The sequence below is a fragment of the Mesoplodon mirus genome, assembly GCF_964341445.2.
Source record: "Mesoplodon mirus genome assembly, chromosome: 3".
Classification (NCBI taxonomy): domain Eukaryota; kingdom Metazoa; phylum Chordata; class Mammalia; order Artiodactyla; family Ziphiidae; genus Mesoplodon; species Mesoplodon mirus.
The window spans coordinates 71277764-71294369 of record NC_138978.1 but is presented as its reverse complement, the minus strand read 5'-3'; the positions used below and the strand labels follow the sequence as shown (position 1 = coordinate 71294369).

Genomic DNA, 16606 nt, shown 5'->3' with positions numbered 1-16606 from the left:
GAAGGCGGATTCTTAACCACTGGACCACCAGGGAAGTCCCTCTTTGTTTCTTAAAATTAATAATTTATATATTTTTTTCCTGAGCAGTCTGGCAAGAGATTTATCAGTTTTATTGATGTTTGTTTTTCTGTTTTCAGTTTTCATTGATTTCTGTTCTTTATTATTCCCTTTCTTTTTTATATGGGTTATATTATTCTTTTTTTCCCTAGTTTCTTAAGGTGGAAGTTGATGTCATTATGTTGAGTTCTTATTTCTTTTCTAATGTTTTCTGCTATAAATTTTCCTTTAAGTGCTGCTTTTGTTGCATCCCACAGATGCTAATATGTTGTGTTTTTATTTTCATTTAGTTACACTATTTTCTAATTTCTCTCTTCATTTCTCTTTCTTCTTTGACTCATGGGGTATTTAGAAACATGCTATTTATTTTGAGATATTTCAGGATTTTGAGATATACTTTTAGTATTGATTTCTAATTTAATTCCATCATGGTTAATTTATGTTACTTGAATCTTTAAATATTTATTGATTGTTATTCTTTCCAAGCAACTTTTTCCAAATAACTATTTTAAAACTGATTTTAGACCATTTACATTAGCTGTAGTTACGTTTAAACCTACTACCTTGCTATTGTTTAAATTTTTTTCCTATATTGTCTTTGTTCTCTTTTCCCTCTATTCTGCCTTCTTTTGGATTTAGTATTTTTTTATGTTTTGTTTTATTTCTTTTGTTGGCTTATTAACTATCTTTTTTTTTGCAAGTGATTGCTTTTAGGGTTCATAGTCTACATCTTTAACTTATCACAGAGTATCTTGAAATTATATTATACCACTTCACATGTAGTATAAGAACCTTACAACATTGTATTGTTGTAAGGTTGTTGTTGTGCTGTTATTACCTGGTTGTTGTGCTATTATTACCTTCCTGGTTGTTGTGCTATTATTGCCTGTCTGGTTGTTGTGCTGTTATTACCTTTTACTTCTGTGCATGTTATAAACTTCACAGTATATTGGTATTACTTTGTTTTAAATAGTCAATTATCTTTTTTTTTAATAAATTTATTTATTTATTCATTTTTGGCTGCATTGAGTCTTTGTTGCTGCATGCAGGCTTTCTCTAGTTGTGGTGGCTTCTCTTGTTGCAGAGCACAGGTTCTAGGCGCGCGGGCTTCAGTAGTTGTACATGGGCTTAGTTGCTCCGAGGCATGTGGGATCTTCTGGGCTCAGGGCTCGAACCCATGTCCCCTGCATTGGCAGGGGATTCTTAACCACTGTACCACCTGGGAAGTCCCAGTTATCTTTTAAAGAGATATAACAACTAAGGGGAAAACTCTTTTAGATTTACCCTCATTTTCCATTTCTGGTGCTTTCCATACATTTGGTTAGATCCAGAGTTCCAACCAGTATCTTTTTTCTTCTGCCTGAAGAACTTCTTTTAACACTTTTTTAGGGGGGGGGTAGGGGCTGCGCCACGCAGCATGCAGGATCTTAGTTCCCTAACCAGGGATCGAACCCACGTCCCCTGCAGTGGAAGCACAGAGTCTTAACCACTGGACCGCCAGGGAAGTCCCCTAACATTTCCTATAGTTTATTTCTGTTGGTGATGGCATCTTCCAACATTTACCATGTGAAATCATCTTTATTTCACCTTAGAGAACATATCCTTCAAAAACTATCGAATTATCAGTTGATAGTTTCTTTCAGTATGAAGATAAACTTCACTGTCTTGTGTCTTGTGTTGTTTCTAGTGAATAGTCTGCTTTCAATCTTATTCTTCCCGTGTATATAATGTGTCATTTTTCTCTGTCTGCTTTTAAGATATTCTTTTTTTTTTTAACTTGTTTAAAGCAATTTGCTTATGATGTGCTGTGGTTTTCTTCATGTTTCTTGTGCTTGGGGTTTAGTCTCTGTGATCTGTGTGTTTATAATTTCCGTCAAATTTGAAAAATTTGGGGCCATTACTTCTTCAGACATTTTTTTCTGCTTCTTTTGTGCATTCCAGTTACCCATCTACTAGGCCACTTGATGTTGTCTCACAGCTCGTTTATGCTTTTTTTATTCAGTCTTGTTTGTCTCTGTGTTTTATTTTGTAGTTTCTGTTGCTATGCTTTCATGTTCATTGACATTTTCTTTGCAGTATCTAATCTGCTGTTTATCCCAACAAGCATTTTTCATTACTAGAAGAATCAATTTTTAAAAATATCTTTCATATCTGTACCTAACATGCTTAATCTTTCCATTTATCTTTCTGAATGTATTAACTACAGTTATAACTGATTTAATGTTCCTGCCTAGTAAATCTTTTATGTATGTGTCCTTTTTTATTGATTGATTTTCTCATTATATGTAGTATCTTCCTGTTTCTTAGCATGTCTGGTAATTTTTTATTGGATGCCAGACATTGTCATTTTACGTTGTTCGGTGGTAGACGTTTTTGTATTCCTATAAATATTTTTGAGCTTTGTTCTGGGATACAGTTAAGTTCCTTGCAAATGGATTTATTCTTTTGGGGCTTGCTTTTAATCTTTGTTAGGTGGGACTAGAACAATCTTTAGTCTAGAGCTCATTTTGTCCCTCTACTGAGGCAGTGCCCTCCTGAGCACTGTACTTGATGTCTTATGAATTATGAGGTTTTCTACTCTGGCTTGTAGGTATACAAACTATTCCTGGCCCTGTGTGAGCCACAGGCAGTGGTATACTAGAACTTGTGAGGGCCAGTTTTCAAAATATCGGGAAGTTTGTGAGCTGGCTTAATTCTAAATAGAATTAAATTATATACACTTATAGTTAAATCAGTTATATTAAGAATAAAGGTGATAAATACTCAAAACTCATTACTTCCAAATTATATTATTACTTATTACTATTTTGATGCTTTAGTGGTAATTTATTGTATCACTATTTTAGAAATATTCTGTAATGTTTAATGTGTTACCATGTATCTCTTCCCATCTTTGCACTCAGTGATATTCCTTGATAGCTTGAAATTGGCCATGGGTAGGAGTATTCACACCAGAGTCATTGGTAACCCTGCAAACCAGGAACTATAAACCACCAACTGCCCTTAGTTGTTACACATTTTCTAGCATACCCCTGGCTATGGGTAAGAGTGGTTTTCCAGGCCTTGGATACACTGCATATACTGATCAGTGCTCAGCTCAAGACTTGAGGATCTCTGCGTATCTCCTGGGTCTTACTTGCTCTCTCTGAAGCTGCCTCCTCTCTGGTACAAGTGTTCTGGGAACCTTAGCTACTTGGGTCTCCCCAGACTCTGTGCTTCATTTTCTTAAATCAGGGAGACTGCTTTGCCTGGGATCACCCTCCTCACTCTGAAGCTTGGAAACTCTCCAAGCAGGAAGCTGGGGCTTTTTTTCTTCTTTTCTTTTTTTTTCTTCTTTTTTTCTTCTTTTGTTTCTTCTCTTTCATCGATCACTCTCCTAAATTGTCTGGTTTCCAGTGTCTGAAAAACATTTTCATATATTTTGCCCAGATTTTTAGTTGTTTCGGATAGGAACGTAAATCTCATCTCTGTTACCCTGTCTTGGCCAGAAGCGGAAGTCCCTTGGAGGGGTTTTAGATAAGAGAATGATAGAAATGTGTGCTTTAGACCCCCCTGTAGACCATGCATTTGTAAGGGACAAGACTTAAAGTAGAGGGACTAATTACAAGTCATGTGGGTTAGTTCAAGTGAGAAGTGATGAAGGCCTAATGTTAGTCATGGATGACACTAGAGAGGTGGGGAACGATTTGAGAAACGTGTATGGGGAAGAATCTAGTTCAGGGTTTGTAAAAGGATGGGTCATGAGCCATTTACATCTCAGTCACCTGTAGTGTTTGATAAAAATGAGGATTCTGTGTCCTGCCCCAACTTTATTGAATCTGAATTTCTAAGGATGAGGTTTAAAAATTTGTATTTTAAATAAGCCCCTAGGATAATGCTTACAAACACTAAAGTTTCAGAAGAAAGTGATGGAATTTTTTTTTCAAAGGGTGAGCCTCATCTTTGGGGGATCCCTACATTGGAAGTGGTTATTAAAAATAAAGATTTACGTGTGCATGTCCAGACCTGCTGAATCTGAATATCTGGGGCAGTTAGTTCCAGGAACTTCTTAGGCACACTAAAGTTTGACTACTTTGCAGGTATAATCTCACTGAACTTTATAGTAACCCTGAGATGTAGTCGGCAGGTATTATGTCTCCTGTTTTATAGGTGAAGAAATGAAACGCAGAAGTGCAAAGTGGTTTTCTCTTGGTCAAACAGTTATTATTGATGGTGGGTAGAGAATCATATTTCCTTCTCCTTCCACCAAATCTGATGCTCTTTCTATTTCCTTTCTGTTGACTGTGTAATAGGCTTATCTCTGAAATCTGTAAGAGGCATCCAAGACATTGCACCTGTGGTTACAAACAATTTAGGGAGCCAGGAAAGTGTGATCTTCTTGGTCATACTTTGAACCAAGTGAAAATTCGGTTCAGCTCTCTATAGCAAGTAACTGTGATAAACTTAATTGTCTAGGAAAAGTATTTCTGTCTTTGACCATTATCTTAATGCTTTTTACAACGAGCTTTGAATGTCCCTCTCTCTGTTTTCTTTTAAAATCACTTAAAGCCAGAGTGTAGTGCAGTGCATGTGTTCAGTATTTTTGCTTATAACAACTGAAGAATTGGGTGTGAAATATGAATCTATATTATAAACTTTGTTCTGAGTTTTTTTCCCCAAGGTCTTATAAAACTAAAAAAAAAAAAAAAATTCAGTGTCTTATCATTTAGATTGCATTTAGCTTGGATGTCACTGTTTTACTTTTATAGTATGTTGTGTGGCTTATAACTTTGTTATATTAGTAGAACTGATATATTTTCTAGTGAGATTTTCTGTAGTCTTTTGAAGTGATTTCATATGTGCCATGAATCTGAGATCCGTAATCTGTTTAACACAGTAGTACTAGTGTTAGACTGCAAATGGTAGGAAAAGTAATTCTTTTCAGTCAAGATTGGTTTCTGGATTTGCTTTTGGAATTCTTGAATAGTCAATGAATTTTGCTAGTACGTGAAAACAAGCAAAGCTCTGTGGCAAAGAATAAATAAGGCCTTAGGAATGGGATTTAAATGGTTTGTTTTCTATTTTGTATGCGTTTCAAAAGACAAAGTAGCTATGTTTTTTAAACTTCTGGAAATAAGTTATATACTTAAATCGTTCAAATTTAAAAATTATTGTAGCTTGTCACAATTCTAAGTAGCTTTTCTGCTCCAGAAAGCATATAGTATTTGTGCAGAATCTTAAATATGAAATGTATAGTGAATGAAATGAAGACTGCTATGTAGGGAATATAAGAAGAGTTTTGACTACTTTAACTCCTTGCTTGTTACAAGAGAATTTATATCAACTTTTAAATTTAGGAATACCTAGATCTGTATTAATTTTTTATGGCATTTCCTAAAGTCTTTTTTAACATTTGAAAACAAATGAGGTAATGCACTGGCAGTCCAGTGGTTAGGACTCTGTGCTTCCACTGCAGGGGACCCAGGTTCAATCCCTGGTCGGGGAACTAGGATCCCACAAGACGTGTGGAGTGGAGGGGGAAAAAAAAAAGAAAACAAATAATAGGAATGAAGTGTTTGAGGATAGATATTAGTATTTCTTAATCGCTGTCTATTGTTTTTTTTTCCTCCAATTAAAAAAAATTTAAATATAATTGACATTATGTTAGTTTTCTACTGTATTTTAGTGAAACTTTTCACTGAGAACATCTGTCAGGTTGACAACTCCAGTAACAAATTTTATCCACAAAACAGATGTAAGGCTATCTGCATTTTCTGTGTAGATTTTTACTCTTTCTTTTTATTATACAGGAATTTGGAATGGTACACCATGCTGAATCATTTTAGAATGCCATTGATAGATTTCTTTGACATATATATGACTTTTTTTAGCTTATTTTTCCAATAATAAATGGGTAGAAATTACTTAAAGTTTTATATAATGCTTTTCATTATCATTGTAAGCACATTGATGTGTTTCTCAGACTTGTAACCTACAACCATGTGTATGTTTTTAAGAAGCTTACTTTTTTTTAAGGAACGTTTGTACAGCTACATCTTGATTTGTTTCTTCACTTATTTTGTCACATTTATTTTCTATTTATATTCAAAATAACATGGTCAAGTTAGTCACAGAGGGATAATCTAACCAAGACAAAAATGTTACTTTAAAAGACATAGAATGTTTTAAAGTCATATTTAGGGGAAAGTCTTGATCTTTTTTACTGCATTCTTAAGCTTTCTAGATTTATTCCCTAATATTGTTATAAAACACAAAAAAGTACTTTTAATGTCTGAGAAATTACAGATATATCTGTATGTCTACATTGGTAGTCAGAAAAGGAATCTAAGGAGCTCTAAAACTTTTAAGAATTTTAATTTAGAATTAAATTTGAAATATTTTATGTGGGTACTGTGAGAAGCATTTGTAAGAGTGTTAACAAATCATCTTAGTCTGCTAAAAAGTAACACATATTTTGTAGCTAAATATAAGGAATTATTTGTGAAATTTATTAGAAAATACAGTGTGTGGTGTGTTAAGAAATATTATCAGTTTTATCCACAAATCTGTAAACAGTAACACATCCATAGTGACTATATTGTGGTTTCCCTTCACAGATATCAAGTTGTGCTAGTACAACCATATAAATAAGTAATACCTGAAGTCTCAGTGTAACATGGACATTAACAGTGATGACAGATAAATGCAGACGCTTGGGAATCAAATACTAGGCGAAACACTTTTAAAAAAGGTAAGAAAAAATGTAATCTTAATTAAGGCCAAGCGGGCTTTAGTTAGTAGAAGTAATTGAAGTTTCCTTTTCAATGTATTAGGCTTTTAAGAAGCCTAATCTGCCTAATCATCTGCATGATCCTGTTTATCTTAATACTGGTAGGACTCAGCTGTAAGTATCAGTTCTTCTGTGAAAATAACTGTTGCAGATCTCCTTGCCTGGCAAATATCATAACGGATGATGTTTCAACAGCAAACCCTACCCAAATAGGATAGTAACGTGACTGATTGGAACTTGATAGAGTGCTGGAATGGGCGTGCCGGTGAATACTCGGAGACACATCCTAAACCGTGGATCCTCTTTGGCTCTGTTGATTGCTACCATCTCCATACACCATACAGTGTAATGCTTTACCATGTTTGTGAAAGGATTTCAGGGTTGAATACAGAGGTGTTGGCAATTTGAATCTGTTATAAGAAGAGTGAAGTTTCAAGTCAAGGGTTACTTTTTTGTAGGACCATTTTTCACTGTGCATCCTCCTCATACTAATTTAGAACATTTTTTAATGTAGTATTAAATAATTTTATTTAGACAATTTTCCTACCTTGTGCTTTTCAAGAATTTAGAAGACATATCTGGGAGAGGTTGCATCTATAGATATTAGATATTAACCTTGTTGCCCTCTTGCTGACTTAAACTGTAATCTATTTATTTTTTCTAGGCAGTAAATCTAGTTTACAAAACTTGATAATTGCATCAGTTTTTATCTAAAAATTTTTTTTGCATTAGTTTTTAAGTTGCAATCCTTTACCAAAAATAGTGTCACTTTTAGAATATCTAGTTTTATGTTTATAATAAAGTGAAAATTTCCATCATGAACATTGCTAGTCTTTTTCCTGGTGTTCCTCCTTGTTTTTGGATGGGCACTCATAGTAACCCATTTATCCAGATTCTCTAAAAAGGATATCATAATACATTATTATAAAGTGAACTGTAATTAACCAGACTCTCCAAGAAGTGGATTATAATTAGATTAATTAAAATATCTGACCAACTGGGTACTAAAGCCAGAAAATCCTTATTGTTTTTGTTGAAAATCCATATGCCAAAAATAATAGAAATTTCCCTTTATAAAAAATTTCCCTTTGTAAAGTCTTACAGCACTGGATAACCAAAGTTATAATGTATATATATTGCAGAAGACTTGGTTGATTCTTTGTTGTACATAATCTAAATTATTTTTGTTGTTCAGTCCCTAGTTTTAAGTACCTGAAAGCCAAACTTTGGGAAGGCCTCTAGAATAAGAGTAAGAGATTATAAATTCCATATGAGAAATCTTCTTATCAAGGGCAGTCTTTGGGTCACCTCAAAACAATACTGCCTTAGACTCTAGAAAAGGACTGAGTTACACTTTGACTCAAAATAATACTGAGTTGTTGTAAAGATTTAGTATATTTCAAGCTCTTTTTGGTTTTGTTGGTTTCTAAAAATCCTTTTCCAGTTTCTTGATATCTCTGAGGCTACAAAGTTAACAAGAATTACCAAAGATGTTACTAAAATATTTTAGCATAAGTTAATTTGATTCTTTAATTCTTTTTTTTATTATTTTATTTTTAAAGAAAGGAATTTAGGAAGTTCTAGTATTCTCCATGGCTGAAGCTGAGAGTCTGAAACCATGATGCTTAAGCTCTATTCTAGATCATAGCTCCAACTCCTTCAGGATATAAGGAAAAGAGATAATATTTCCACAATGATAGATCTTTGGTTGTACAGGTAAGTTATTTAGTTTTGTAGTAGTGAAGACAACTAAAGTCTGTTTGTTTGCCTGTAATTAAGGAGAGGAGGCTTGTTATTTTTCTATACTTCCTTCGGTGCATGGAAATTGTGCAGTCTGGGTAGCTGGTCACAGGAGTGCAGAGCTATAGGGAATGACGTAGGGATGAAATATTTTTCCAACAGGGGATAAATGAAGTGACTTAAAGTACGTTGGAATCTCTAGAGCATTATACCTTTCTTTGACACTCTAGGTATTTTTGATTCAAGGGTAGTATGAAATTCCTTGACTTCTCTTTCTCCCCACTTATCTTTTTAAGTGTATATTCATTCAGCTCTCTCTATATCTATGTCTCTCTGTCTACCCCCTCGCCCCTCTCTGAATGGGGAAGAAAGAAGAGATCCCTTTAAACAAGGGATCAAGATAGTATGTAATAGAGTTCCCAGGGTTCAAAGAGGCTGATATTAAGAACCTTAAGTTGAATTGCATAGGTAGGTGCCCAGGTCTCACTCTTCTTCTTTTAACCTTATAGATACTTTTGACATTATAGATAATAGTGGTAATTGCTCAGCGAAGAAATTTGTCTTAAAAGAATTGTATGACAAGGATAGTCCCTAAACCGTTATTAAACAGTTCCTGTTTATGTTCTAGACAAATAGAAAAAGAGTCATTGGTAACACTTCCCAACTGCTCTTGTTCTTTTTGCCTTTCACTTTGGTTTGTCTACATGGTAACATGACCAGTTCCTAAAAATTGTTCACTTAATAAAACTAAATAAATATCAGCTAGAACATTGATGTTAATGAAGGATTGCCAGTCCTTCAATTCCCAAAATAAACCATACTACTTCAGTAATTATAGTGGAACAAAAGCTTACAGGCAATGTCTTTGAAATATCTTTTGAGATTTCTAAAGTAAAGGTGATAGATAGCTGGAGTAGTGTTTCATTAGGTGGACCATTTTACTTTCAGTCACTGAAACAGTGATACAGATGTGATCACAGGGGCTGGAAATTTATGATCTGAAACATAGCTGATACTGTTTCAGAGAGTGTTTCAGAATCCTATAATTATATTTGAGAATCTTATAATTAGATCCTATAAGTAAATTCAAATTTGGGAGAGGGTAGTTCAACAGTAAATAAATGGGTGAGACATATGGAATTATAGGTAGGATTTGGGCCTTAATGTGAATGGACAGGGTAAAATTTGGTTGACTCTCCTTCTGAGATATGTCCTGCAATAGAATGAAAACTTACGAAGGTGGGGAAGAGAGGAATTCTAGTGATTGATTATATTCTCTTCCCTCTGTTGTAGAAAATGCCATATTCATTAGTTTGTGGATAACATAGGAAAAACGTCATTCTAGTTGCCAGATTGGGTTTTGCCCATATGAATCTGTTAACTAACAGTTTCCCTTAATTCTAAAACTAGAGTGATTGATTGAATTACCAGTTCTAGTTGGGTGCTGGCTAATGTTTAAACCATGTTAACTGTTTACTTAACTAGCAGGGATATTTTCTGAGATACTTTGTTTGTAAATGAGTTTCTTTCTCTTCCTTTAGCAACTTAATTTTTGGCAGGAATATAATTTTGTACTCCAAACCTCTTCACTGAATTTCTTTAGTAACTCTTGTGTTATGCAGCTAAAATGAGGAAGACAACTGCTTTAGTCTATAATACTTTACAAAGCATGGCAAAACAATGTTGAGACTTGGTTGAGATAATTGGAACATTGTTAGTCTCTTTTCGGTAATTGAATTTTGCACTCAGTTTATCAGATAACTACAGAAAATATGTGTCTTTATAAATGCTTATTCCAAAATAGAAAAGATAATGAAGAGATAGTTTAGAACAGAAGAAAAAAATCATTAGAAGGAAGAGTGTTGAAATTTCACTTAACTCTAATCTTCAGAATTTTAACCAATTTAATACCTTAAGTATATGTAATATGTTAATTTCAGGCAAGAGATTTTTATAGTACTCTATTTGGTGCTTCCTCAGCCAAAGGGATAATGGTTTTATTTATAAATTTTTTATTATTAGGATCGAATAAAGAATTAAAGGATATGTTATAAATGGTCTAATTTAGTTTGAAACTTGATATATTTTAATAGACTACTGTCTGGATGCAGTGGTCTAAGGCACTGCTTCTCAAACCCTAATAGACATTTAATGACCTGGGAATCAGATTAATTGGAAAGTCTAAGGCAGGGCCTGATATTCTGCATTTGTAACAAGCTTCCAGTAGATGTCCATGGTGCTAGTTCTCAGGCCACACTTTTTTTTTTTTTAAGACTTTTATACTTTACTTTAAGGACAGTAAATATGAGTCACCAAATTTCTGTACAAAATATCCTATTGGTTTCTTTTTTTTAAAACTTTTTATTGGAGTATAGTCTATTTACAATGTTGTGTTAGTTTCAGGTGTTCAGGCCACACTTTGAGTTGCAAGAGTTTGAGGTACCACAAGGGTTCTTATCACAAAACAGTTTCGTTTAAAATATGGCCCAATAGCATAGGGTTTGAGAACTCTAAAACTTGGACTTCATTGTAGTTGTGAACGGAATAAAAAGATTTTTAGGGAGCAAAAGAAATGAAAAAAGTTTTAATATTTCATGTTGAGCGTGTTTTGATCACTGGAATGGTGCAGAAATAAAACAGACCCTCATTATAGGTGGTGTTTTATAATGATATATATATATTCTTTGTTAGTAGTTTTGGGTACTACTAATAATAGGATTATTTCATTAATAATGATAAGGCAGAAATTTTGCTCTCATTTGGATTGGTGTGGAGAGAAAAGGGCTAGGAATGCCTGTTACCAGAATCATTTGAAGTTTATATGCCCTTGATTGGCATCATATTTTTAAAAATAAAGATAAACAGTTTTTTTTGTGTGTGTTTATATTACTATTGCCAATATTATATTTGAACCATAAATCACAAATATAATCAAATTGGCATTAAAGATATTTGCATTAGGTTTTGTAAATAAAGTTTATAAAATTAACTTATGTTTTCTTTGTTATATTTACATAGGTATTTAATATTTAAAAATCTGTTATCTTCAAATTTGAAAGCTCCAGATTTGGGTACATGAAACAAATACATTGATTTTAATATTTTTTAGTTTGTGCTCTTTTGAAACATCATTTGAAGTTTAACTTAAAGTTTTGTAATTAAAAGTGGATTTTTATGGGTCATTCACTGTTTATTACCTGTGAATAAAAATAGACTAATCTTGATAAGAAGATTTTAACAGAAGAGAATTATACATCAGGTCTGACTAATGAGTCCCAAAAGAGTAAAAGTTTACTTTGAAAAGCATTATTTTTAAATTCTGATCAGTGTTCCATACTTACTGTTCATGTGATTGCTATGGAATTCTCTAGAAAGAATTTTCACACTTTAATCCCAGGGCTGATTTTGTGAGTCTTGTAAGGTTTTAAAAAATTGTTAATTAAAAATTTAGAAGTATGCCATACTCTGAAACAAAACTAAATTCAACTGACTTACATATTTTACAGGATACTTCTTCACTTTATTCATTTTGTCAGCAGGCAGGAACAAGAAGGCAGTTTCTTTTTTTTGTATGTGACACCGTGTTGCTGTATCTTCTGTAGCTCTTAATAACCTTTCCAACTGTTAGATACTTCTAAGTTGAGGCAAAGGAGAGATTGTATTTGATTTGTGGGGAGAGGGGTAGAATGGCATTTGGAGGGTTATAGGAGAGTGAGCTTGTGGGAAAGCTGGCAAAAGGGATGAGGGAAGAGGTTCCTGTGCAGCTTTGTACTACAACCATTACTGGCCTCTTTCCTCTGTCCATCCTGCACCCCATTCGAAGTCAGGCAGTGAAGGGGCAAAGCACCTTTTGAAAGCTAAATAGAGGAGGAGCAGAAGAATGGAGACTTGAAATTTTAACAGCTCCTTTAATTCTGCTTGTTGGGAGAACCTTGGAAAATAATCACTGAATCACTCACTTTATCCAAATGGATCAATCAGTGCAGTTTTCAGTTTCTCTCTCATTTGTGTTATAGAAGCACCAAAGCATCCACACCAGAAAGCCTGCTCATCTCCTCAACATGCATTAATACTGTGGCATACACATATACTCAGGAGTTCAAAGAAGGAAAGGATGGGGTTATATGTGTATTCCTGATTTCTTAAATGTAATATTTGTTTGGTAGTGTGCTTCTTTCCCTTTTTCTTCTACCCTCTTTAGAATACTTCCTTTCACTTGCTAATTTGTGGCTCTACTTGTAGAGACTAGGGTGGCTTGGCTTTGTTCTGTATTGCTCTTAGCAAGTATAAGCTACGGTTGTGATTTCTGTTCATCTGCTTAGTTATAAAAAATTCTACTGCAATTTCTGTTCATCTGCTTAGTTATAAAAAATTCTACTGCAATTTCTGTTCATCTGCTTACTTATAAAAAATTCTACTGCAACCAGAATTTTTTGGATGCCACGTAATTTGTTATCAAAGAATTTGACCTGAAACTCATTTTAGTAAGAGTGAATTAAAAAAAGCAGAGCCTGTCTTTTTACCTCCCAGAAGTGTTTTGAGAAAACATGAGAAGTGATTGGGATAGTTTATGTGATAGCTGCTATATAAATTCAAGATTATTATTTTAATAACCAAGATGAAGTCCTGTCTTTGAGAGAGATCTTTCTGGGCCCTTTGCCCCTGTATATCTGCGAGGTAGATACATAGCGAGGAAGGTTAAGAGCATGGAATCTAGAGCCCTGCCCAGCAGTTTACTAGCTGTGTGAATTTGGACAGATTACTTAAACTGTATGTGCCTCAATCTCCTCATTTATGAAGTAGGAATGATAATAAGCACTTATTCTAATTGTTGTTAGACAAGTGAGTTAACATACGTAAAGCATATAGAACGATTCCTGGAATGTATTAAGTGCCATATAATTGTTAGTTAATATTATCACTTTTGGAAATGTTAATAATTATATCACAAAATTTAATATGGCTATACATGGATTAAAAAGTTATAGCTTTATACTTTTGTTTTAGGTGTATTAACTATTACCTTTTTCTCATTATTTTGTTTACGTTTTTGAAGGTTTCCCAATGAGTGGATCATGATGACCGTATTGTAGGGACTTGCCATAGTATGGCTGCTTCCCGATCTACTCGTGTTACAAGATCAACAGTGGGGTTAAACGGCTTGGATGAATCTTTTTGTGGTAGAACTTTAAGGAATCGTAGCATTGCTCATCCTGAAGAAATCTCTTCTCATTCTCAAGTACGATCAAGATCACCAAAGAAGAGACCAGAGCCTGTGCAAATACAGAAAGGAAATAATAATGGAAGAACTACTGATATAAAACAGCAGAGTACTCGAGAATCATGGGTAAGCCCTAGGAAAAGAGGACTTCCTTCTTCAGAAAAAGATAATGTAGAAAGGCAGTCTGTAGAAAATTGTGAAAGAAGGCAAACAGAACCTGTTTCACCAGTTTTAAAAAGAATTAAGCGTTGTCTTAGATCTGAAGCACCAAACAGTTCAGAAGAAGATTCACCTATAAAATCAGACAAGGAGTCAGTAGAACAGAGGAGTACAGTAGTGGACAATGATGCAGATTTTCAAGGGACTAAACGAGCTTGTCGATGTCTTATACTGGATGATTGTGAGAAAAGGGAAATTAAAAAGGTGAATGTCAGTGAGGAAGGGCCACTTAATTCTACAGTAGTTGAAGAAATCACGGGCTATTTGGCTGTCAATGGTGTTGATGACAGTGATTCAGCTGTTGTAAACTGTGATGACTGTCAGTCCGATGGGAACACTAAACAAAATAGCACTGGTTCCTATGTGTTGCAGGAGAAATCAGTAGCTGAAAATGGGGATTCGGATACCCACACTTCAATGTTCCTTGGTAGTAGGAAGGAGGACAGTTACATAGACCATAACGTGCCTTGCACAAATTCAGAAGTGCAGGTCAAGTTGGAGGACCACAAAATAGTAACTGCCTGCCTGCCTGTGGAACATGTTAATCAGCTGACTACTGAGCCAGCTACAGGCCCCTTTTCTGAAATTCATTCATCTTTAAGGGATTCTGAGGAGGAAGTAGATGTGGTGGGAGATAGCAGTGCCTCAAAAGAGCAGTGTAATGAAAACACCAATAACGCCCTGGACACAAGTCTTGAGAGTATGCCAGTCTCCGGAGAACCAGAACCATCTTCTGTTCTAGACTGTATTTCGGCTCAAATGATGTCTTTATCAGAACCTCAAGAACATCGGTATACTCTGAGAACTTCACCCCGGAGGGCGGCCCCTACCAGAGGTAGTCCCACTAAAAACAGTTCTCCTTGCAGAGAAAATGGACAACTTGAGGAGAATAATCTTAATCCCAGTGAGACAAATGCACCTGTTAGTGATAATATAAGTCAGTCTCTCACAAATCCCGATGAAATTTCTCACAATGAAAAAGGCATATGTTGTGACTCTGAAAATTATGGGAATGAAGGACTAAGTAAGCCATCCTCAGAGGCAAGACTCAATATTGGACATTTGCCATCTGCCAAAGAGAGTGCCAATCCGCACATTACAGAAGAGGAAGATGATGATCCTGATGTTTATTACTTTGAATCAGATCATGTGGCACTGAAACACAACAAAGAGTATGTGTAAATATGGTAACCATGAATTCTGCTTTGTTTATTATTCCCCAAGTTTTCATTTATTCATAAATGTCTATAGCATTTTTATTACAGCTAAAATTAATGCTTTAGCTGAAATTCTGGGTTTAACACAATGATATTCTCAACTCTTAAAAAAAAAGTTTTCCAAAAAAAAGACTAACATCCAGCTTTATTAGCCTTCTCAATGGCGATATGGTTTTCTAGTTTTGAGATTTCACACATCTCAAATTAGAAAAGATGTGGAAACATGGTTGATGGTGTTTTTATTTTTTAATAAGTTTTATATCATTTGAGTTAATTTATAAAATAGAAACATCTTTAGTTATCACAGTACACTTTGATTTGTAGTTGTAGAGCTTTATGAAGTGTATATGGTGTCCACATAATGTAGAACAATTAATGAGTGAATAAACATCATCCATATGAGGGAAATCTGGCAGGCTACAAATCTACATTTATCTTAGTTACTTACATCTAATTTCCAGTTAAAACTTTTGATTTAAACAATATACTTTATGCATCATCTTTGACTTTTGTGATGTAGAGAAGTAGATATTACTGTTAATACTGTGACAGCTAGTTGTATGTTGTAATTAGCTTATTAGCAAGAGTTAAGTCTGCTCTATAGTTTACATAAAGCATTTGAGACAGATTTTTTCTTCTTCCTGATTCTAAATTATAAGGGGAGACTGTATCTTAAAATACTATCTGTTCTCAACCTTTGTGATAAAGGTACTTTTTAAAATAAAGAATTCCGTGTCCAGATTTATCACGATTTTGCTTAGATTTTCTTTACAGTACTCTGGGCAATAACAAACGAATTGGACTATGTCTAAATCGTGAAAGGAACTGTTAACAAAAGTGCTTATCATAAATATCATGATCAGCAATAGTAAAAGATAGACTTAATCACATTTACTTTTACAGGGTAGGCTTTTGAATAAATATCACAATATCTGATTATATAAACTGTAAAAATACTTATTTGAGGAACTTTTTAATGTTTTTGTTGTGGCAGCTGTCAGATCCTGCTATATATTGGATGAAAGTATCAAATCCTGCTTGTAGAATATAATCTTTTGCCACGCATTATAGATAGTTTAGATTTGTACATGATAACATGGTGGCCTTTTAGCATAGGTCTCTTTTCTGAAAATTTTCTTCTGTTTTCTTTATAAACAGCATTTTAATATTGTGTTTCATAGATCATTCTATCTGAGCATTTTACTTATTTTGTGGAACTGTTAGCATTTTCATGTATTTGAAATGTTTGAAGTCCAGTTTGAGATGAAAAACAATTCATAAATGAAGTTTTTTCAATTTGAGATAAATTTGAGTTCTTACCATTAGTATCATGTATAAGTTTTCAAAAGTAGATTTTTTTCCTGCAGGCACTAGGAAGCAGAG

At 34.1% G+C, this 16606-nt stretch overlaps 1 protein-coding gene across 4 annotated transcripts in view; it reads left to right on the top strand.

Annotated features, from left to right (window-relative positions):
* ZZZ3 (zinc finger ZZ-type containing 3) overlaps positions 1-16606 on the top strand; it is a 111964-nt gene that overhangs the window by 34974 nt on the left and 60384 nt on the right. For 3 of the 4 annotated variants that reach the window (XM_082615673.1, XM_082615670.1, XM_082615671.1), the window contains exons 2-4: positions 6654-6787; positions 8389-8542; positions 13623-15178. In XM_082615673.1, the coding sequence (XP_082471799.1) occupies positions 13674-15178 (1505 nt within the window). In that variant the 5' untranslated portion in view covers positions 6654-6787; positions 8389-8542; positions 13623-13673. The remainder of the gene's footprint in view (positions 1-6653; positions 6788-8388; positions 8543-13622; positions 15179-16606) is intronic. The other variant, XM_082615672.1, reaches the window with a different exon arrangement.